Genomic DNA, 23,828 nt, shown 5'->3' with positions numbered 1-23,828 from the left:
TAGCTATATCAGGTATAAATTAAATAAGCTTCTAGAAAATGAAAAGATATTAATGAAACTTTTAAAAGCAATATAATCCATTTAACTGAGATTATAATAGAACATTCAAACAAAGCTAATCTCATAGAAATAAAAGGAAAAGGAACTACACCCCTCTGCTCCAAAGTGTTAGAGTAACTTTATAAATTAGCTTTATAAATAAACTTCTAGGGATCCCTGGGTGGCGCAGTGGTTTGGCGCCTGCCTTTGGCCCAGGGCGCAATCCTGGAGACCTGGGATCGAGTCCCACGTCGGGCTCCCGGTGCATGGAGCCTGCTTCTCCCTCTGCCTATGTCTCTGCCTCTCTCTGTGTGTGACTATCATAAATAAATAAAAAATTTAAAAAAATAAAAAATAAAAAATAAATAAAATAAAATAAACTTCTATTGAAAACACTTACCTGATAAAAAATATGCTGAAAATGTATATATTTGTAAGTATCAATTTGTCTTTAAATGTGAAGCATTTTTATAATACTAGAGTTTAAGAAGCCAAAAAAGAAATTAAGAATATATGGATGCCTAGGTGGCTCAATGGTTTAGTGCCTGCCTTCAGCCCAGGACATGATCCTGGAGTCCAGGAATCGAGTCCCACATTGGGCTCCCTGCATGGAGCCTGCTTCTCCCTCTGCTATCTCTGTATCTCTCTCTGTGTTTCATGAATAAATAAATAAAGTCTTTAAAAAAAAAAAAAAGAATACTGGTGCTTCATATTAAACATTTATAGGTTCTGGTCAAATTATCCATATTTTCTCTTAGTGATCACTGGTAGAAAAGGTGAAAAGAATATAGACAAAGAGATATTCACAGTGTCAACGCTTGTCAACTAACCCCTAGGGATTACATATGCAAAAGCAATGTCAGATTTTAACTATACTGGTCTTAACTGGAAAGACATTTAAGAATCTTCGAAGAATTTTACTCAAAGAACATATGCTTTTGTTCCTCCCCAGATCTGCATTGCCACTTGGAAGCAATGGAATCTACCTATAGCGATTTCCAGAAAGCTAACTATATGCTTAAGAGTCATTTGAATTTCCCTAAACTGTTTGCTCATATCCTTTGCCCATTTTTTTTACTGGGTTATTGATTTGTAGGTGCTCTTTACATACTAGAAAATAGTCCTTTATCACATGAGCTACAAATATATTGCTGGTAGGTATTATCTATCAAATTAAAAGGAAAAAACTACAAATTGCAAAAGAAAACAACAAAATAGATGAAGATGTGAGGTGCTCTGGTCAGGAAAAGCAACATTCTATTACAAATTGAAAAAACTGAATTCTTTTTTTAAATTTTATTTATTTATTCATGAGAGACACAGAGACAGGCAGACATAGGCAGAGGGAGAAACGGGCTCCCTGCAGAGAGCCCGATGCAAGACTTGATCCCAGGACCCCAGGATCATGCCCTGAGCCAAAGGCAGATGCTCAACCACTGAGCCACCCAGGTGTCCTGAGAAAACTGAATTCTAAATTCTGATCTGTCACAGACAAGCAAGTCATTTCATCTCTGTAAGTCAGATTCTTTTTATACAAAACAAGGAAAATGGCTGCCCACTATCCAGTATATATAGTTATGTTAAAAATAAAGTAAGGGTGTGTGAGTGGCTCAGTTGGTTAGGCATCCAACTTTTGGTTTTCTGCTCAGGTCATGATCCCAGGGTCCTGGGATTGAGCCCCACATCAGACTCTGTGGTCAGTGGGGAATCTGCTTGATATTCTCTCTCTCCCTGTGCCCCTCCCGCTTATGTGTACTCTCTCTCTCTCTCCCCCAAATAAACTCTTTTTTAAAAGATTTGAGAGAGAGAGAGAGAGAGAGAGAGAGAGAGCATGAACTGGGGGGAGAGGCAGAGGAAGAAGCAGACTCCTCACTGAGTAGGGAGCTTGATGTGGGGCTCAATCCCAGGACCCTGGGATCATGATCTGAGCTAAAGGCAGATGCTTAACCAACTGAGCCACCCAGGCACCCCCAAATAAACTCTTTAAAAAATAAAGGAAAAATGGTATGGAAAAATAAGCACATAAACATTAAAAATTCAGTTTCTGTTTTAAAACAAAATAGTAGGTACAGTGTCAAAATATACACATACACATATAAAAGTAGGTCCTCGATAAGTATCTATTGAATTTAATATTTTTTTCTTTCTTTTTTTTTTTTAAATTTTTATTTATTTATTTATGATAGTCACAGAGAGAGAGAGAGAGAGGCAGAGACACAGGCAGAGGGAGAAGCAGGCTCCATGCACTGGGAGCCTGATGTGGGATTCGATCCCAGGTCTCCAGGATCGCGCCCTGGGCCAAAGGCAGGCGCCAAACCGCTGCGCCACCCAGGGATCCCTTTTTCTTTCTTTTTTAAAGTAGGTCCTCGATAAGTATCTATTGAATTTAATATTTCTTTTTCTTTTTTTTTTTTTTTAATGTATTTCTTTTTAAAGTATGCTCCATGCTCAGCGTGGAGCTTGAAATGAAGATAGAGAGTCAATGCTGAACCAATGGAGCCATTCAGGCCCCCTGGAATTTAATACTTCTAATTTGAAACTTAAAAACACTAGCATCTAGGGAATAAAGTACTTTGCTATTTAAAATGAGTCAAAACAACCAGCAATTGGGGCACCTGGGTGGCTCAGTGGTTGAGTAGCTGCCTTTGGCTCAGGTCCTGCTCCCGGGGTCCTGGGATTGAGTCCCACATCAGGCTCCCACAGGGAGCCTGCTTCTCCCTCTGCATGTATCTCTGCCTCTCTCTGTGTCCCTCGTGAATAAATAAATAAAATCTTAAAGGGCAGCCCCAGTGACCCAGCGGTTTAGCACAGCCTTCAGCCTGGGGTGTGATTCTGGGGGCCGGGATCAAGTCCCACGTCGGGCTCCCTGCATGGAGCCTGCTTCTCCCTCTGCCTGTGTCTCTGCCTCTCTCTCTGTGTGTCTCTCATGAATAAATAAATAAAATCTTTAAAAAAAATTTTTTTTAAATAAAATCTTTAAAAAAAGGCAATTAAGTGATTAAAAAAACTAATTAAGGGAGGAAATAACTCTAAAAACAGATCACTTGAAAATTTTAAAAAAAGGATAATTTTCATTTGTGGTCACGCTACACTAATCACATCTTGATAATGCCTTATAAAAAGCATGTTGTAGAGTGTCACCTAGTGGCTGAGTGGTGATTGTGCCATAGTTCTAGCAAATAGAATGTTACCAAATTTTAGCCAAGAGAAAAATAAGGGGGGAGGGGAATGGAATCTCCCATTACCATTAGCCTTATAAAGACTCCTATTTGTTTAAAAAACTTTTCTTAACTATTATTTAATAACTCTAAAAAATATTTTTGTGCATTTAAGTAGGTAGGACATTTCTAAAATTTCTCTGATCATTTGGCTATTACTATCTTCTAAAAAAGATATGTAAAAATATATAGCCAGTAAAGAGTAGTATGAGATAATCTGGGTCTTACACACAGAGTGGTTTTTAAGAATCTGTACAAAATAGCAAATACTTTAAAGGTTCTCAGAAATGTACTAGGAGTCCATTACCAAAAGGGGCTTATGACAAGTTCTTAAATAACAGAGTAACTCTACTGTAGAGTATTATAGACTCATCCACTAAATGGCTAAAAACATTTTTCATATCCAGAGACCAAAGAGTCCAGGTTATTACTCTTAATTAAAAATGCTAATTATATTTTAGTGGAATTTGCCAGTATTTTAAATAGGTATTACCTTGACTGAGAAATTCTACTTGGGATTTATCCAAGAAAAATCTCACATTACTCCAAAAAGACACATGTACACTATTGATGAAACTTTAAACTGGGAGAAAGCCATTTGGTAGAACCTACCAAAATAAAAATGTGCATACTCTTTCAGATGGAAATTTCACCATGAAAGATTTTTCTTGAAAAATACACAGGCATATAAAAGAATATTTGATACAGCACCTTTGTGACAATAAAAAACTGTAAACAATGGAAGTGCCTATGAATAATGCAAGTAGGGAAATAAACACTTCCGTATTATGGAATAAGAGTCATTTGAAAAGATTCAATTAGATACGCTCTGTGCTGTACTCAAAGCGAAGAAAGACATGGACACACTAAGTACAGCATATTGTTCAGTGGGACCAGAGATAATAGAGGCAATTAAAAAATATATATAAGCTAAAGTGGTATCTGAGGGTTTGTTTTTATAGTACTCATGTACTATCTTCTTAATTTTAGAAAATTAAACATTCTTCTTTGACTTGTGAGTAGGTGCTTTTAATGATTCCATAAAGACTCATTTATTACAGCTTTGCTTAGCCAAAAGATGGGAAAAGGGATTTTTTAAAAATTGAAAGTAACCAATCTCTAAAACAGAAAGACTAGAAATCTATCTAGTTCTACCTGCTTCTAGTGTATCTGGTTCATCTGGTCTCTGGGCAATCTGTAAGTAATACAACAGAGAGCCGTACAGGTGTGTCCTCACTCGTTGGAATCCGCCACCTAGGGAGATATATAGCAAAAAGCTTTTTTCAAATTAAAGTTAAAACAAATACAAAATGTGTAATTTGTAAGACACTTAGATGAAAAACCTGTCTTCAAAATGAAGTCCAAGAGCTTCTTCAATATGATGTGAAGTGAAGAATCTCCAATAGAAGCAAAACCCACCATTGGGTTCTCTGCTGGAGGAGGGGAGGTGAAAGAACTATCAAGCATAAAAGCATAATGGGTCTCTCCGGGTCCCAAAACTAATGGTTGCTTCTGTTCTGTGCGAACGGCTTGGCTTAGGTGAGCAGTCAGGGTGAACACAGCACCTGCCACCACCGGCATTAACTCTTGTGCTGCTTCATCATCCAGTATCTTAAAGCAGAAAGACAAATCAGAATGAGGACTCCACTTTCAGCTACAGTCATTAACAGGTTTTATATGCATTTAGCTTTTCAACTACCATAAGAGTGTAAGAATGGAATGGCACTGTTCACTGAAAATAAAAGCTAATATGTAGAAAGAAATTTAAACATGACACTGGTAACACGTGTTCTTAACCAGAAGGAATTCCTATCACAAAATTCCTTAGAGATTTTTAATGTAAATTCACATAAATGGCTCACCACCAGAGTGTCCCATCCAGTATGTCTGGAGTAGGATCTATCCCTATGTATTTTAAAAAAGCTCCTTAGATAATTCTGATACACACTCTGATTGAGAGCCACTACTGTACAGAAGCCCTTCTCAAGAAAAGTCTTAGTAACACTGACAGTGCACAACTCTATTTATTCCTAAAATAAAAGGGAAAAGAAAGGATGGTGGCAAACTGTTTAAATGGTATATAAATATTTGTACAGCAATATAGGAGTAATTAGGAAGTAAGGAAGTTTAGGAAGCAATTTAAGAAGTATGTCACCTTATCATGCACATCTTGTAAAATATCACGAATAATCAGTTGTCGATCCTCTGCCTGAATGAGGTCCTGAGGACAAGCTGTCAGTATAATTTCCACCAGCTGCCTCCATGACTCTAGCACATGCCGTTTTGCATGAAGACACTGCAGCAATTTGTTTCTTCCTACCACATACTGAAGTATGGTGCTAATTTCCTAAAGCCACAGAAATTAAATCACAAGGTTAAGACATGGGCAAATAATATTTTTTTATCAACAGAGTCCTATTTTTTTTAAGTTTATTGGGGTACCTGGATGGCTCAGTTGGCTAAACGTCTTGACTTTGGCTCAGGTCATGATCTTGGGGTCCTGGGATCAGGCCCTACATCAGTCTCCCTGCTCAGAGGGGAGGTCTGCTTCTTCCCTCTCCCTCTGCCACTACCAACTCGTGCGTGAGAGTGATCTTTCTCAAATAAATAAACAAAAGCTTCAAAAAATAAATAAAAGTTTATTTTTTTTTTTCAGTAATCTCTATACCCAACATAGGGCTCAAACTCACAACCCTGAGATCAAGAATAGCACGCTCCTCCAGCTAAGCCAGCCAGGCACCCCAACAGAGTCATATTTTTAACACTCTCTGTTAATCTGAATACATTTATAGTATACTTTGGAAACCTTCCACATGCATGCCAAGAAGCAGAGGTGGTAAGGGTATAAATGAGCTCTTTAACTCCATCTTTTCTTGGTACTGTCTACTTACACTTACTCTAGAGCACTACAGTTACCTAAACCTCAAGGTCAAGGGGATGTCTCCCTGACACATCCTTTATTTCTTTGCCTCTTGCTGTGGCCTAGCCAGCTGTTTCCATGTATGTGGTTCTTCCCACCTGACTTCTTACCCATTACTCCCCACCTGTGATGACAAATGACTGTCTTCTCTCGCTGACAGAGAATGAGAGAATACACAACATGAAGAGGTTGCAAATCCTTAACCAGCCAAGCAGAAAAAGAAGTTACTTCTGGCATCTAGACGTTAACTTCAGTTTAGTTTATAAAAGTTTTAAAGTCAAAATGAAAAGATTCCATTAAAGTTTAATTTTAAGTAGTTTACTAATCAATGAACTAACTATAAGTCAATTTTTTGTTTTTGTCTCCTAACTGGCAGTTAAATAGTTAAAAGGTTAAAACTAACATATGCTCAATAGGGCTTACCTCCATTAATAGCGGTCTCTGTCCTATGGCTGCCATACCCTGAAGAGCATTTACTTCAGCTACAAGAACCCTATGAAGAAGCTAAATAATTGAGAAAAGAGAGGAAAAAAATCAGACCATTGCAGACACTGACAGAATAATAAACTCTAGCAATTACTATAAACTGGGAAAAGTTTTGGATGCCTTTATGTATAATCTTCAAGTGGCACTGTCCAGTTTCTAGTCAAAAACTTAAGGTATCCTTCACATCACTAAAGTGGTACCAAAAAGCCTCTGGTACAAGTGGCCTTGGATATCTTCTTCCTATTAGTGAGGCCATTACCATTTACCTGGTAGAGAGTTAAATACCTAAAACCATTCCATAGCTGGGCAGCACGACTGCTCTCAGGAAGGTGATAGGGAAACTTCATAAGAGGTAAAGTTAGTGTGGCCTATTCGGTTTCATTTCCCAGCTATTTGAAAATGAAAACTACAGCTCAATAAAACAGTATCCTTAGCAGAAAACAACTGTATGGTTCTAATTTTTGTTCGATGACTCAAAGTTAGAAGTACCTGATAAAGCACACACTTCAAAACAATCCTTACCTTGACATTGCAGACTGTCTGTCCCCGTAAATTCTTGTGTTCACAGTTAGCAATAACTTGCTCGATCTGGGTCCGATCAAAGAAATCCAACTGCAAAGGCTCAGGGATCTCCTGACTGAAGTCAATCGAGTCCAGAATACTTAGAATTTTTCGGCGTACTAAAAAAAAAAAAAAGTAGTTCAATCTAACTTGGTACAGTGAAAAGAGCAAATCACTGTACTCAGCCCCCTCCCAAAGGTAATGCTATGTTCAAAAGAGTCCAGCAACAGAAGACTGTATTGAAATATAAATTTGACTTTATTTCTAATATATCCATTTGCAATAACATTTTTTTCCCATTCATTCATCCTAGTTACAAAAAAAAAATTTATGAATGACAAATAATCCTTTCTATAGCTTTTCCATACCAGTTGAGAATTTGCAGATACAGGTATAATAATTACCTCTTGAAATTTTAAACAATTTAATATATACCTATAAAGTCATTATAGGTTCAAAGGGCTTTACCTTTTGTAGTAGTATCAAAGTGAAGGAATCCTGAGACAGACCTGTTTTCATCTTCTATTCCTCCTTCACCATCTGTTAGAGCATCAATAATAACAGATCAGGAAAAGAACACACTTGTCAAAATTATTTGGAAATTACAAACATAAAGTATTTCTTTTTCTAGGTCAACAAACTCTCTGCAAATGGATAACTGAAATGCAAAGATGGTGAGGACTTACCAACAACATTCATCTAATTCTTTCTGTCCTTAGGAGATCCACTTCACAATTGTAAAGAGGATAATCAGAACTCCCAAAGAGGCAGGACCCAATCATACCCATGAGATGATTAGGAAAGCTTATGTATAATACACATTAAAATATCTTGGAAAAATAAATAAATAAATAAATAAATAAATAAAATATCTTGGGTCAGGCAGCCCCAGTGGCCTGGTGGTTTAGCGCTGCCTTCGGCCCAGGGCATGATAATCCTGGAGACCTGGGATCAAGTCCCACGTCTGGCTCCCTCCATGGAGCCTGCTTCTCCCCCTGCCTGTGTCTCTGCCTCTCTCTGTGCGTTTCTCTGAATAAATAAAATCTTTAAAAAATAAAAAATAAAATAAAATATCTTGGGTCATGCTGGCTCAGTGTGACAAACTCCACTGAATTTTTGTGTATATGACTATAGCAGAATGTGGATGCTTCAAACAATAATAAAATGGCAATTATGGGGTGATTTAGACATTTTGTGTTTTAAGGAAAAAATTCTAAAGAGAGAAAGAACCTATTTGGTCTATAATCACATACTAAGCACAAGATTGTTGTGCATGCATTCACACAGACCAGTCAGCAGCACAATAAAACAAACGCCAGCATGCTGACCTGAATATGGTTTCACAGGCATGTCATCCAGTAGGAGGTGTAGGAGCCTCTGGGTATGTGAGCGTTGACGATTCAGAGAAGTTACCCTTAGTTCTATTGAGGCAGTCTTCATTAGCCATGACATCTGGTTCAGCATAGACATTTCATATTCTGCAAGTTAAATACATAAGCTTAGTTTCACAGAGTAATAATACAGAATCATAACAGATGTAAATTCCATAACTCATCAGATATTTTCCCATGTAACACACTCAATAATTTATGAAACTTGTCATCAAAATAATTTATCACTCTGTAAGAAAACTTAAAAATCAAAAACAGATGCTAAGAGAGAAAAAATAAGCAAACATATGTCTATAAAAGATGAGCCAAAGTAAACGAAGAACAAAAGAGAATCAAGTTTCCATTACCAGGATAATTTCATACATATCTACAGAATTCTAAATCTGTCCTATTTTGATATTAACATAGAATTTCATACTTAATAAATTCTCAAATATGTAACTTGTAAAAAAAAAAAAAAAAGAACCTAACATACAGTTTAACTTTTATTTCCTGAAACAAATATACAATGCATAATTTTATATTTTAAGATATCTCTTAAGATAACCAAGGACACTTGACTTAACATATAACTAGGGTTAGTCTTTATACCCCAGAAGCCACTGAAGAGCTACAGCCATGGCCCTCGGCTACCCTACAGCTGTGGATCTCAACAAGGGCCACAGTGACCAAGAACTTGAGAAAGCTGAAGCAGAGCCACCACGGGCTCCTCACGAAGCACACCAGATTCATGTGGGATAAGATCCAAGAGGTATGGCTTCACACCATGTAAACAGTGTGCTGTGCTCAGAGTCTCCAAGGGCAAGGCACTCTCAAGTTCATCAAGAAAAGGGTGGGGAAACACATCAGCACCAAGAAGATAAGAGGAATTTAGCAAAGTCCTGGCAGCCATGAGGAAGGTGGCTGCAGAGAAGGACTGAGCCCCTCCCCACTCTGTGCAGACTAAAACCTTTCCAGAAACAAAACCAAAGCCAAAAATGAAACCTATAATTAGGATTGGGAATCACTTATGTTTTTGAATCCAATATTTTCAGCATGCCTCATCTGAAGTCCAAATTCTAATAGCATAAAACATAAAATACACCAAATACTACCCCCACCACCACCACTGCTAAAAGGCAAAACGAGAGTGACTTTTAAAAGACAGATACAGTAATGGACGAGACGTTAACTTTTCTTTCCAATTAGGTATAAAGGAGGGTTTCTTAAAAACCTTGTTTGATCAACAGAATCTTAGGCCAAAAGTAAGACATGCTTATTATGAAAATGAAGTGAAAAATTTTTTGCCATTAAATAATTCCCAAGGATCTCTCACACCACCACTCTAAAAAGTAGTTTAGAAGCTGATAATTACTAGTAATAAAAACGTATTATGAAATCTGTGTTCTTATATTTCCCAAAACGTAAAAGATGATACTACATAAACTCCAATAAAAAAACTTCATAGACTACAGCTGTCCAGATATAGTATGAATTAAAAAAATTGTCCAAATTGATCAAAAAGAAACTTATATAAAGCAGAATCCTGTAAAACACAGGTAGCCTGGGATTGTATTGATCAGGTCAGCAAACTCAGCTATAATTTCCACTGCACTTAGTTTTCCATTTTTTATTTCAAGATCTGAATAGGTTTCATTACATATACAAGAAATAAAAGTAAAACAAGAGATTTTAAACACCTTCACTCAAAAATCTAAATATCTGTAATTTTCTTACATAAATATTTTCTTATCTCTTCAACACAGTTTGAAAATTTTATTTGGTAGTACAAGGATCAAATTCCATCCTTGATAAGCCATTTTTAAATAATTTTATGTCAGCGGCTAGAACATTAGGCTTCTCAAGAACAAATTACATAAGCAACTCAAAATAACAAAGCAAAGTAACAAAATGAATTTGCAGAATTCTACAAATACTATAACTGCAATCCCTGAATGCTGTACAAATAAAATCACTCAACATGAACTTCACAAATTATTTTTAATAGTAAGAGAAAATGACATCCTACCTTTGTTAGAAAAAGGTAAATGTTGTAACTGAGAAAATAAGAAATCCTGGCTGGTTCTCAAGTACCTCATAGTAGGACCAGATGTATCTGCGCATGCACACAACTGATATATCACCTAAAGAGTTAAAATGAAATAAGAAAATCCTCAAATCATTTTCTGTGTTATAAATTTTAAGATAAAAGGTAAACTTAGGTTTACTAAATGGAAACTAAGACCTATCAATAACTCAAGCAAAATGGATAAACACACATATTACACAGATGCTCAATTACAAGCTGTTGTTGGCACCCCAACACAAGAAAATGCAATGGAATTTAATTGAGAGTGCTAATGACATTATTATAGAACTAACCTTTAAGTCAGCCTAAGTATACTTATTAATATATGCAGTTAATAAGTTTTACTATTTTGACTATCAGTAATAGCAAATTACTCAGAAGTAACTTCTAAAACCTGTACTTAATTTATCTGAACCTCAGGAAGATGGTAACTTACAAGGACTGAAGTAATAAAAAAAAAAAAAAAATACAAAGACGATCCAAAGATTCAACTAAACAAATATAAATTCTAAATTAAATAAAAATATAACAGAAAATAACAGAATTGAAGATAAAAGCTTTTATAACAAATATAAGAAAAAGTGAATACCTATAATATACATAAAGCTCTCCATTAGGTACGAGTATCATAAAGATTCAAACAGATAAACTGGCAAAAAACATTTTACATGAGGAAAAAAATATAGATCATCCAAGAAAAATGTCCATCTTTTTCAGTAATAAAAAAAAAAATTAAGGCAACAATAAGGAAGGTCCCTTATTTTAAACAGCAAAATTTTTAACTGTAGAAAGCAAATCCTAGTATTTGGCAAAGTGGTAGCGAAAAATTTTACTTGTGAATATTCTATAAATATTTATTAGATGCTTTGTAACAGGCATTTTAAATTCATCTGTTATTAGCTCTATTTAATACCTATCATAACTCATGCTTACTTACAAATTAAAATCTCAAGTCATAAAACTATTCATAGTCTTTGACCCAATAGTCTATCATCATCTATAGATTCTGAATTTGTAAATTCATCTACATGCTAAACTTATTTGTAATTTCACAATTAATACAAGCATGCTCTTGTAGTTGCTCATGGAAAGGTAAGGAGCAGCAAAACATTTTGAGTTGCCCACCTTGCATGCTCTCAGCTGAGGCTGAAGAAGGCAAGGCTCTTTGTCCTGGTTTCAGCTCTAATGTTGTAACAGCTATCCTTTCCATATTTCGTATGTGATCCGTTTTTCATACTTCGTGCATTTTGTTAGTGATTTTGCTATTTAAAACGGCCAAGTATAATGCTGAAGTAAGTGCACCTAAGTGCAAGGACATGCCTTACAGAGAAAATACAGGTGTTTGGTAAGCTTCACTCAGGGAGACAAGCTATAGTATAATATATAGTATATAGTGCTACTGGCCATGAGTTCAATGCTAATGAATTAACAGTATATATTAAATAAAGTGTCTTTTAACAGAAACACATAGAAGGTTATTTAATTATCAGTTGAGAAAAATACTGGGAGGCTTAAAAGGTCCTAACACTATGTCTTCCCTAGGAGCAATGGTTCAATATTCGCCAATTCAGTATTCACTATGAATTTTTAAAACCAATAATAACAATCAACTGTTAATCCATGTCAGAGAGGTGAGAGCAAAGGTACAGGCTCAGTGTCAGCTTCCTGACCAGAAGGCCTTATACTGCTGGAAGATGAAGGGTCAATAAGGGTCTAAAGACTTTTTTCTGAAGCAGAGTAAAGTATAAACCTACAGGTGAATGAAGTACCTTTCATTAAAAATGGAGCAGTGCTGCTGACTAAATGCAGATTCTGGAGCAGAGCCTGAGATTCCGCACTAACATGCTCCCAGGAGGGCAGCTGATTAGGCTGGACCCCATTTTTTTTTTTTTTGACCCCATTTTGAATCGAGAAAAGTCACAGAGCATATGTAATATTGCTGGTAGTCTGCTGGGACAGACATGTTTTCTTTGGCCAGTATAGTGTATCACAAATCGGAGAATCTGGTAAACCAGAGTCTGCATTCTGACGCGATTAACAATTAGCAGAGCTGAGGAGAAGTGCATGTGATTTCGGGTCTGTCAAATCCTCCTCCTCTGCCCTCTCCCCACCCTTTTCTCTTAAATCTGGCTCCATTTGCTTACTTCACCTAACTCCTTTAGCCTCCGTGATTAAGATTATCAACTACTTCTACTAAGTATGTTGAATTCTAGAACGCTGCTGAAATGTACATCAGGTTTGTTCCCTCATTAAGGAAGAGTTCATTTTCATTCTAAGGAAGACTTAGCTTACAGGCTTTCCTTAGAGTATTTACAATGAAGGGCTGTTTGGACAGCCAGGGGCCAGAAGGAAATAGTAAAGAATTAAAAAAAGAAAAATAGGAGAATAATAAAGAAAAATCTCCAGGGCACTAGAAGTCAATGATGCCTTTTTTATTATGAAAATATAAATCACAGGTACTACTGAAATTGAGAAATTAGTCACATCCTATAAAAGGCTAGATTTTTGGACATTTACACTTACAAATGAGTAAGACAAAAAAGAATCACAAGTGAACACAGGCAAAACAAAAGTTCTCACTACAGTTTAAACTTCACGCTAATGTGACTTTCCGCCACCTGACATGTAGCTCCAGGACCGCAGGATTCACATGGTTCTTAAAAAGTGCTTTCATCCACAGTCTGACATTCAGTTAAGTCTCACAAAAGCCCACTGCTATTTAATTTAAAAACTCAGGGAGGGATCCCTGGGTGGCGCAGCGGTTTGGCGCCTGCCTTTGGCCCAGGGCGCGATCCTGGAGATCCGGGATCGAATCCCACATCGGGCTCCCAGTGCATGGAGCCTGCTTCTCCCTCTGCCTGTGTCTCTGCCTCTCTCTCTCTCACTGTGTGCCTATCATGAATAAAAAAATAAATAAATAAATAAATAAAAATAAAAATAAAAAAAAAATAAAAAAAATAAAAAAAATAAAAAAAATAAAAACTCAGGGAAATTTCATGGCATGCTCAAGCTGATTAAGCTCAAGCTGGTTAAGGGGAGGAGATGAAAATCAGAGGTCTTCTACTGTCTTCACCAAAAAGAAACAAACTGAAATAGAACCACTGGAAACTTTCTACACTACCAAGTCAAAATCCATCTCAGAAATCTAATCTCATTTTTCAAGGGAGCAACATATAGCTCTACAGATTTATAGGATCTTGGGGCTTGTGCTCCATGGATTTTATCTATAAATGAAAAACAAGCCAAACTATCAAATGAACTCATTTCAACTCAAGTCTGTTACACTTCCGTATCTGTGATGTGTTCAAGCACCTAGTTAAATTTCTTCTACTAAGTGCTATTAAGTACAGCCTTCTGTATACCTGGTAACATAGTTCAGCGAGTTGAGGAGACTCTCTCACTGCCACCGGGCCTGTTCTCCCTTCGGTTCCTTTCTCCAAGATGTTTAAAATGGCATGAAGGCACGTCCGAGGGCAACCTAACACTCCTATGTGAAACCAAAAAGAAATTTAACTTTTAAAATTTCTGCATTAAAAACCCTAAGATACCTTGAGAAAAGTTAAATTCCAAAAACATATGCTCCACTGTAAACACACTTGTAAATACTGACATGAAAAATTAGTAAGTGCCAATTTTCCAAGGCTTAATTTGTGGACTGGATCCAAGTTCTAAAGAGTTACCTACCATGTGACCTCTCACTTTCAATGAATTATCCCATGAGCCCAGAATTCAATGAATGACCATTTAGCTACATAAATACGAAAGAAAAACAACATCTATGTGTACAATGGCTGTACCTGGATCTTGTAGGTTTGTGGTACTGACAGGTTTCTTCAGTTCAAATCCCAGCAGGTAGAGAGCAAGATTGGGTGGGTTGCGTTCCAGAGAGGTGATGAGAAGATTCAGGATGTGGATTCTTGTTTCATGACGGATTCCAGCTAACTTCTTCTCAAGCTCTGATCCTTAATGTGGAAATCCACAAAACAAAATTACAAAACTAAAAAAGTCAAGATAAGTCAAGTTTAAATATATAAAGCTTATATTCCAAACCATCACGTTCTCTTTAAGTTCACTTCACCAGCCATTACAGTAAGTTCAGATTTGTTTAAGAGGATTCCACAAAGCCTTACATGTTTGTGCTAGCAAATTCTCAAACTTCTGTTTCATCACCAACAATTAAAGTTCTTGTTATATTATTTATATAAAGTAAAAAATAAACATGTTAGTGGAAGACCTACCCTCTTCTAGGCGTACAAATTCTTCTGTATCTTCACTATCCAAACACTCCACAAATCCAGCCATCAGCTTCTGACTTACACTCTGGGTTCACAGATTTTTTAAAAGACAAATTATAAACTTCTTAAATATTAGAGAAACTATACACTTGTCTATAAAGAAAAAAGGCAAATCTCTAAAGTATTTAGGTTTTAGTTTTGCTTTTAATAGGAAACTCAGTTCCTTAAAATGCCATACGCTCTCTTTAGAAATAACTGAAGACGCAAAAAATTTTAAAGTTTATTGATTTCAAAACTTGCTTCTCCAAATTTTCTTTCTCAAAGAATCAAATCAGTTTAAAAAAAATAACATTAAATTGCCATCTCATGACCTCTTCATCATAAACCCAATGCTATGGGATCTTAACTAAAATATAAAATAAAATTCTTATCTTTTCTCTTTAGAAATATATTGCTTATCACCAGTTTTATGTTTCTGGGCTGAGAGATTAGACACTACTTCAATCTCCTCGAGGAATCTAGCAGGATGTTAAAATTGGTAATAATAATTCATACTCAAATGTTTATGAGTGATCTGAGAACTCTCACTTTCCACATCCCCTATCATGTGGTTTTTTGTGGATTTTTTTGTTGTTGTTGTTACAACTGATTAATGGAACTTTAAGTCAATCTGTGGGCGATATATTGCCAGCCCAACAAAGGAAGATTCTGATGTAAAGGAGTACACAACAAAATCCAACTAGCTAAAGCAGTGATTTCTAACATGAATGAAAGAGGGGAAAAAGTAGCAGATTCCCCAAAAGTAGCTCTTCAGCATAGAATAGAGCTGTTCAAAATAGAAAGAGAGTATAAATTGGATTAACAGAACATCTGAAAACTGTCTATAGGGCAATATCAAACATATTGACACAAATGGAAGTCACCAGAAAGCCAACTCAACAATGAGACACATTCAGAATTGCACAGGCTCGAGATACCTGGGTGACTCAGCAGTTGAGCGCCTGCCTTCAGCTCAGGACATGGTCCTGGAGTCCCAGGATCAAGTCCCGCATCAGGCTCCCTGTGAGGAGCCTGCTTCTCCCTCTGCCTATGTCTCTGCTTCTCTCTCTGTCTCTCATGAATAAATATTTAAAGTTAAAAAAAAAATTAAGACCAGAGTCTGAGTGACTGACAGAGTGAGACAAAGGATGTAGGACACAAGCAGAAGCTGCACTGACAAGCCTCATCACCTTATTGTACTCAGAAGAGCAAGAGTCTCACTCTGCTTGCCAGGCACACGCTACAGTGCCTATGGTATCACTGTGGATGGTATTCTTTTCAAACACAAATCACAGCCCAGTACACAGATAGGTTTTCACCATCATATATAAATACACTTACTCTCATACAACTTTTTCATAAACAAAAATAAGATTCCTCCACAGACACTGTGACTTTCATATGTGCTCAGAACGTACCAAATGAAATAACAACAACAAAATCAGTTACCTGGTCATGTGTGAAATCTCCAACCAATTTTATCTGAATATTAGAGTTGCAAGAGATACAGCAGAGGATCTTGGCACTTTCAAAAGCCAATTCTGAATTAGTGTTGCCATGATACAGGTATCTTTAAAACAAGAAAACATTTGAGGAGCGATGTGATGAAACTTTTGGCTTTTTACTCTTCTCAACATCTTGGGTAAATGACAAAGGCTTCCATCCTAACTAGATACAGTCTGTTATTGGTTAAGAATTGCATTCCTCCAAAATTTGATCGTTTATATCTGAACCCACAGTAACCTTGTTTGGAAATAGGGTCTTTGTAGACACAGGCAATCAAGTTAAGATGAAGTCATTACAGACAGCCCTAGTCCAATGACTGCTATCCTTATTCAAAGGAGGGATTTGGGATGGACACACACACACACACACACACACACACACAGAGAATGCCATGTGAAGCTGAAGTAATCAATCAGGGTGACACCTCTACAAGTTACAAAACACCAAACACTGCTAAGCAAGTTACAGGAAGCTAGGATATATACAATGAAAAGTTTGCTCCTTAGCCCTAACCAACAAACTTCTAGTTTCCTTAATATATATATATTTATACATTTTATTAGTTTCAGAGATAAAATTCAGTGATTCATCTGTTGTATATAATACCCAGTGCCCAATACATCATGTACCCTCCTTAAATGCCCATCACCCAGTTACCCCATCTCCCCACCCACCTCCCCTTCAGCAATCCTCAGTTTATTTCCTAGACTTTGGAATCACTTTTGGTTTTCTTCCCTCTCAATTTTCATTTTATTTTATTTTTCCTTCCCTTCACCTAAGTTTATCTATCTTGTTTCTTAAATTCCACGAGTGAAATCATAAGGTATTTGTCTTTCTCTGACTTCTTTTGCTTAGGATAATACTCTCTAGGTCCAGCCACATCACTGCAAATGGCAAGATTTCATCCTTTTTGATGGCCAAGTAATATTCCTCTCTCTCTCTCTCTCTCTGTGTGTGTGTTTGTGTGTGTCCTTGTCCCAAATCCCTTCTTTATCCATTCAGCTGTAGATGGACATCTGGGTTCCTTCCATATTTTGGCTATTGTGGACATCGCTGCCATAAACATTGGGGTGCAAGGGGCCCTTCTGAATCACTATGTTTGTATCCTTTAGATAAATACCTACTAGGGCAATTGCTGGGTCATAGGGTAATTCTACCTTTAACTTTTATAAGGAACTTCCATACTGTTTTCCAGAGTGGCTGCACCAGTTTGTATTCCCACTAACAGTATAATATTGTCTCCCTTCAGGAGACAAACAATACTAAGACAATGTCGTTTTATACTAAGAAATGCTTAAGATACAAATTCATTAGAAAGAGAAAAAAAATTGTAAAGGTCAGAGTAATTAAAATCAGAAGGACTAAAGAAGGCAAGAACAAAATGAGCCTCCCAACCCCCAAAGTAATGAATGAGGATCTGACCAGATTTAGAAATCAAAGGTGGAAAGCAAGCCCGCATGATTTATTTCGTCATTTTTCTATCTACAAATATAACTTACCTGGCAATATTCACCACATTATCAGCCTTCTTGGTTCTGGGATTGATTCCCTGTAACAACTGTTCTAGAGGAGAAACTATTAGAGCCAGCTGACTCTCTCTTAGAAGGTCCATAAAGAGATTTTCCTTTTGCAGAGTCAGATTGAGAAGTGCAAGGCAATGCTGCACTGCTTTCTCCAAGTGTTTCTTCCCTACAAAAAAACATAAAGTTAGAAAGTTCTACATGAATCTTAAAAATGCACAGTTCTTAGGAAAACAAGCCAAAGGACAAGTTGTGGACTCAAAAAGCCCTCAAATGTCCACTTACAGCAGCAACTTCATAAAACTACTCATCAATGTCAATTCACCATAATTTCTGTAATTTAAGATTACTTGTATGCAATGGCTTCTCATTTTCCCTTATCTCTTCCTTCATTATTTAGAGCAATGGTTTTCAGATTGAGGGTAATTTAGGTCCTGGAGGACACTTGGCAAGGCCTAGAGATACTTTTGGTTGTCACAACTGGGAAAGCACTATAGGCATCTAGTGGGTGGGGGCCTACAATGCACAGAACGGTCTCCACAGCAAAGAATTACATGGCCTGAAATGTCACTGGCTCCAAGACTGAGAAACTGATTTAGAGTAATATATACTCACTGCAGAAAATTTGCAAATAAAGAAATTGAGAATTTGAACAAAGATTATCTATAATCCCACCATTCAAATTTAAAATACATGAACTCTGGAGCCAAATTGTCTACGTTCAAATCACAGAGCCAAAAGTTACCACCAAAAGATATGAAATCTCTTTGTTACATCAATTTCCTTATTTATAAACTGGAAATGATATCTAATAATATAAGGCTTTTATACAGATTAAATGTGTTAAAAGTGCTTTTAAAAGCACCAAATGTATAGTAAGCTCTCAATAAATCATAATTAGCAGTAGTAATGATATTTTTTCTTAAAGATTTTATTTATTTATTAGAGACAGAGAGAGAGAGAGAGAGAGAGAGAGAGAGAGGCAGAGGGAGAAGCAGGCTCCATGTAGGGAGCCCGACGTGGGACTCAATCCCGGGTCTCCAGGATCACGCCGAGCTGAGGGCAGTGCTAAACCGCTAAGCCACTGGGGCTGCCCACAGTAGTAATGATATTAAATAATATCTATTGAACACTATGTAGCAGGCAATATATAGTTAAGTGCCTCTACGAAGACTATAGAGACAAGAAAACAAAAAATACATTAGATTTAAATATAGGCAGGTTAAAGACATTAAAATGAAAGAAAAATAACTATAATTACCCATTAAAAAAACCATGCAATGAGACACAGTTATAGTGAGAGACACTGTACTTTACTCTTTCACTTTTTTTTTTTTTAAAGATTTTATTTATTTATTCATGAGAGACACAGAGAGAGATAAAGAGAGAGAGGCAGTGACACAGGCAGCGGGAGAAGCAAGCTCCACACAGGGAGCCCAATGTGGGACTCGATCCCAGGACTCCAGGATCACGCCCTGGGCCGAAGGCAGGTGCTAAACCACTGAGCCACCCAGGGATCCCTCTTTCACTTTTAATATACTTTCACTGCTTGACTCAATGAAAACTTTACGTAAATATGGAGAACCTCACATGGAAAAGGACTTCAGAAATCATCTATTTTAACCTTCCAGTTATAAAAAATGAAAATATGAGAACTGTTTTCAAGACAGTAAGACATTCGGGCACATACCAGGGAAAGGGGCATAGGTATCCAGCTGCTTAACGCCTTCTTCCAATAAACTAAGAGCAAGCTCCAACATTGGTGACTCATTCAGAAGATGATACATGAGACTAAATCCTGGTGGCTTGTAGGCTATGATTTCTTCTCCTAAATAGAACACAACATAGTCCAAAAGACAGTTAGTACTTTTGTCACACCCTTGGTTTATATGAAATGTATGAGACTTGAAAATTAAATGGCATCTGAATGGGCAAGTTTCAATTTAGAGACAAGGATACAAATTGTATACAGTGGTAATTCCCAAATGGGCTGTTTTGCTCACAGCAGTTAGTTATCTATAACATGTTAACTTGTCAAATAATCTGTAAGGCAGTGTTGTCTTTCACTCCACAAAATTTTACTTTATTTTCTCTTGTTCAGAACAATTAAAATAAATAATGTAATTAAAAAGATTACACTCTAATTTATAAACTTAGAAATAATTTGTATCATATATATATATATATCTAAATTATAAGTAGCTTTATAAATAGCTGACAGCTTATTTGAAAGTGACAGAATTACCTTGTTTTTTTTTTGTTTTTTTTTTTTTTTTCAGAATTACCTTGTAATTCCACAAACTGGTCTACAAAATCTTCAAGTTGAGGCTCATAATCTCTGAGCAATTTATAAAACACCTCCAAAACAACCTCAGCAACTTCCCACTATGGAAAGACACAAATGTTACAGTAACAATAAAACAGTCCAATGTGATAGCCATGCTAGGCTTTTCATTCCTCCCACTTTACTCCAGAACATGTCAAAAGTGTCAAATATTTCATATTTTCTCTAAAGATCTCAGCTATAAAGGGTCTAAGAAACCATCTAATCACACTTATTTCAAAGAGAAAGCAAGTGAAGCTCAGAGCATGAATAACTTCCCTAAAACTATAAAGCTTGGTAGCAAAGGTGCTGGAAGGCAAGCCCTGGACTTCTATTCCCAGACCAATATTCTATCTTACACCTCGAGCCAAAGAAGTTAAGACTCCATCACTAGTAGGCTTGCCCCTAATGGCCCCATTAATACCCTTCTGATAAAAAATATTTTTAAAAGCTATGCAACAAGGAAAACTACTTATGCCAAAGGAAAAATATATTTTAAAAAAAAATTTTTAAAAAGAAAAATATATATAACAGTATAGATAGGAAAATTAAGACTTTGTTTTAAAATAAATCCATTAAATAGAATTTATTAAGGCTGAGTTTGATAACTTAGATAAGGATTTTTTGTTTTTTCTTTTTAAATTTTAAAATCATTTCCACTGCACGTAATTTTATCAAGACTAGTTTGGGAATTGGGACTATATGGTGATTTTTTTAAATTATTTTAAAATTATCTACTATCTGTACTTCCCAAAAATTTCAAGATCATTGATTTAAATAAAAAAGGCTTATCACCACATAATAATGAATTTTAGGACTGACAAATATATACACTGGCTCTAATAGTCTATGTTATTTATCTCGATCTAAAGCACTGTTTTAGTACTCTAAAATATAACGACAGAAGTTAAACCTGAGGAAGACTTTCAAGTGCAAAAACTTCATGAAATTGAGGGAAAAAAGTCAGAGGGTATATATGTTAGGGTGGAACTCCAATCAATGGTAGCAAGGGAAATAGCAGCACTGCAAGTATCCAGATGCATGAACAAAAAACAATAATCTGGAAAGAATGTGGCTAACTGAAGCTCTAAACACTTAGATCATAATGACCTTTTAACAAAAAGGCAAATAAGCTACCTAAGAGAAGTGCAAAAACATATCAGAGCATTTGTTGAAGAGATCACAATTCTCAGCATCCATTATTCGGCATTCACAAGGACTTTTAACAAGTCATATGGTCGCCATTAATTCTTTTCATCAAGGAGACAGATGTTAATGAGGTAATTTTAGGACTTAAATGTACACCCAGTGTTTATTTTTACTCTGTGAGAAGCAAAAATCATAAGACAAGTGACCAAAAATGAATTTCAGTTACTTGGGATGAAATATTAGAAATAAACTGTGTCCAATGAAAGGGAAATGAGTACATACACCATGCTAAAAACAAGTAAAGATCACACATTAAAGATTAAAGAGACTGTTTTCAAAGGATCTTTGATGGCATAAAAAAGTGCTCATGATAACAAATTTAGTAGTCAAAAAACAGATGCAAACTAATTTAACTAATTATCTCAAAGTATATATATATAGGAAAAAGACTAAATTATCCCTCCTAGGGGATTATGGATAATATCATTTCTTCTTATATTTTTCTATATTTTCCTAACTGTCCCAAATTAGCATAAAAATTATTTTTATAATCACTAATACAACAACGAATAAAACCAATAGGTTCAAAAATAGCAAACTATAAAAATAAAGCAGAAATGTCCCTACAAGACACATCCAAGCGGATCTGGGAGGCAATAAACAGTATTATAGACTAAGTGAATTATGTCAGAACCTGGAAGGGTCTCTTACATAGCTTAGAGGTTATGAGCTTGAATCTGGAATCAGAGTCCTAGGTTCAAATCCTGGTCCTAGACCTTAGGCAAGTTCCTTAACCTTGCTAAGCCTCCGTCTGTAAAATGGGAATATTAATAGTACCTGCCTCACGGTAAGATTGGAATTACATAAGATGATATATGCGATAAGTTGTGTTCAGTTGTGTGTTGTAACCAGAGCAAATACGTATATAAATGTCAGTGCTCCTTCCAATTCCATCCGTGGCAAACATACCTGATGGACCATAATATGTCTTCCCACTAAGCTAAGACTCTACAACTCAAAAGTGCTACTAGATCAATAGAAGTTGGTGTGCAAGTCTAAACTTACTTCAATCCCTAAACAAAATCATCCCCAAAAAGGACAATGTGTTTCCACCTGACAAAGGTGTGATATTTTTGGTTCAATTTTGGTCCAAATTTGTTCAACTAAAGATATGAATGACTATAAATTCATATCAATTAAATTACTGATCACTAAAAAAGCCAGTGCTTTAGTTTTAATGCACAGATTGATTTTAAAGCATATAAACTAATCAGATCATGGGCATCTCAGCATTAAGACTATGAATTGTATTGATTGTCAAAGGCTAAAATGAATTTATAGCATCTTATAACTTTAATAAAAGAAAAAGCATCAATAAATGAATAAGGATAAAAAAGGTTTCTCTGAACATTACCTTTTCAGCTGCTCTCCGGTAAGCTCTCGTGCGGAATCGGAGAAACACAGAATCTCTGAGGAACTGCAAATAAGGGTCAAAGCCAGGGGGCCGCAGGCCAGCACCCAAATTAGAAGGAAATGAACTCTCCACCAAGGTACTAATAAGCTGGCAAAAAGCTCGAGTCAATGGGTATTCTTCACACCGGGATTCTATTTCATTTAGTTCAACCTTTCAAAGAAAAATAAAGACATTTAGCAATATAAAACAATCAGCTATAAAGTACATTTTGCAGACATTGACTCATTAATGTTGAGCTTATCATCATGACACCAAAAAGAAATGTAACAAATATTACCATTGTTCATTTAAAGGAAAAGACACAAAAGTAGTATATAAATCTAGATCAGATGGAAGAATTTCAAATTCCCACATATTATTCCCATCTGTGAATTAAAAATAGAAATCTTATGCTTCTTCATGAAAAAGAAAAGGAGAGCATAGAGTGAGAAAAAAAGAAACTAAAACAAGTAAAATCTCACTTTGGTTGACCCAAGTAACTGAATTAAACTAGATTCAAAGCAAACTTTCAGCTCGGATGGCTGCTTTGTAACATCTTTTCCCAAAACTGAAACCTAAAGCTTTTGGTCCCTCTCATGAAAAGTTTCATCTCCATTTCAACACTGCCCTGACTACACTTCAAATGAAATATACTAAATTTGAAAATTATAAGAAACCAACAGAGTAAGAACAACTTTTGTTAATTTTCATCATGTGAATGTACAAATAGAACATTTAAACTAAAAGGAAAACTTTACCTCGATACCAATAGCTTGCCTCTGGCTTGGAACCCTTACGGTTTGCAGTATCTTAAAATAAGAAATAGATGTTAGGAATAAGAAATAAATGTTAGGAACATTCCCCAATCCTCAATGAAAAATAGTGGCTCTGCAATATAAACTTTTCTTTTTTTTTAATTT

At 36.0% G+C, this 23,828-nt stretch overlaps 1 protein-coding gene and 1 pseudogene across 2 annotated transcripts in view; one reads left to right on the top strand and one right to left on the bottom strand.

The window, feature by feature from the left end:
* The window catches only part of NUP205 (nucleoporin 205), a 79,947-nt gene that overhangs the window by 25,254 nt on the left and 30,865 nt on the right, over positions 1-23,828 (bottom strand). For both annotated transcript variants that reach the window (XM_072777340.1, XM_072777341.1), the window contains exons 14-30: positions 23,667-23,717; positions 22,870-23,079; positions 20,269-20,368; positions 19,674-19,811; positions 17,963-18,152; positions 16,407-16,527; positions 14,922-15,003; positions 14,481-14,645; positions 14,046-14,170; positions 10,624-10,738; positions 8,553-8,702; positions 7,693-7,764; positions 7,186-7,343; positions 6,601-6,681; positions 5,413-5,604; positions 4,601-4,868; positions 4,413-4,511 (exon numbers count right to left, since the gene is read on the bottom strand). In XM_072777340.1, coding sequence (XP_072633441.1) covers positions 4,413-4,511; positions 4,601-4,868; positions 5,413-5,604; positions 6,601-6,681; positions 7,186-7,343; positions 7,693-7,764; positions 8,553-8,702; positions 10,624-10,738; positions 14,046-14,170; positions 14,481-14,645; positions 14,922-15,003; positions 16,407-16,527; positions 17,963-18,152; positions 19,674-19,811; positions 20,269-20,368; positions 22,870-23,079; positions 23,667-23,717 — 2,317 coding nt within the window. The remainder of the gene's footprint in view (positions 1-4,412; positions 4,512-4,600; positions 4,869-5,412; positions 5,605-6,600; positions 6,682-7,185; positions 7,344-7,692; positions 7,765-8,552; positions 8,703-10,623; positions 10,739-14,045; positions 14,171-14,480; positions 14,646-14,921; positions 15,004-16,406; positions 16,528-17,962; positions 18,153-19,673; positions 19,812-20,268; positions 20,369-22,869; positions 23,080-23,666; positions 23,718-23,828) is intronic.
* LOC140604431 (large ribosomal subunit protein eL36-like) lies at positions 9,234-9,535 on the top strand (annotated as a pseudogene).

The sequence above is a fragment of the Canis lupus genome, chromosome 15, assembly GCF_048164855.1.
Source record: "Canis lupus baileyi chromosome 15, mCanLup2.hap1, whole genome shotgun sequence".
NCBI classification, from domain to species: Eukaryota; Metazoa; Chordata; class Mammalia; order Carnivora; family Canidae; genus Canis; species Canis lupus.
This window is presented reverse-complemented; position numbering and strand designations above follow the sequence as displayed.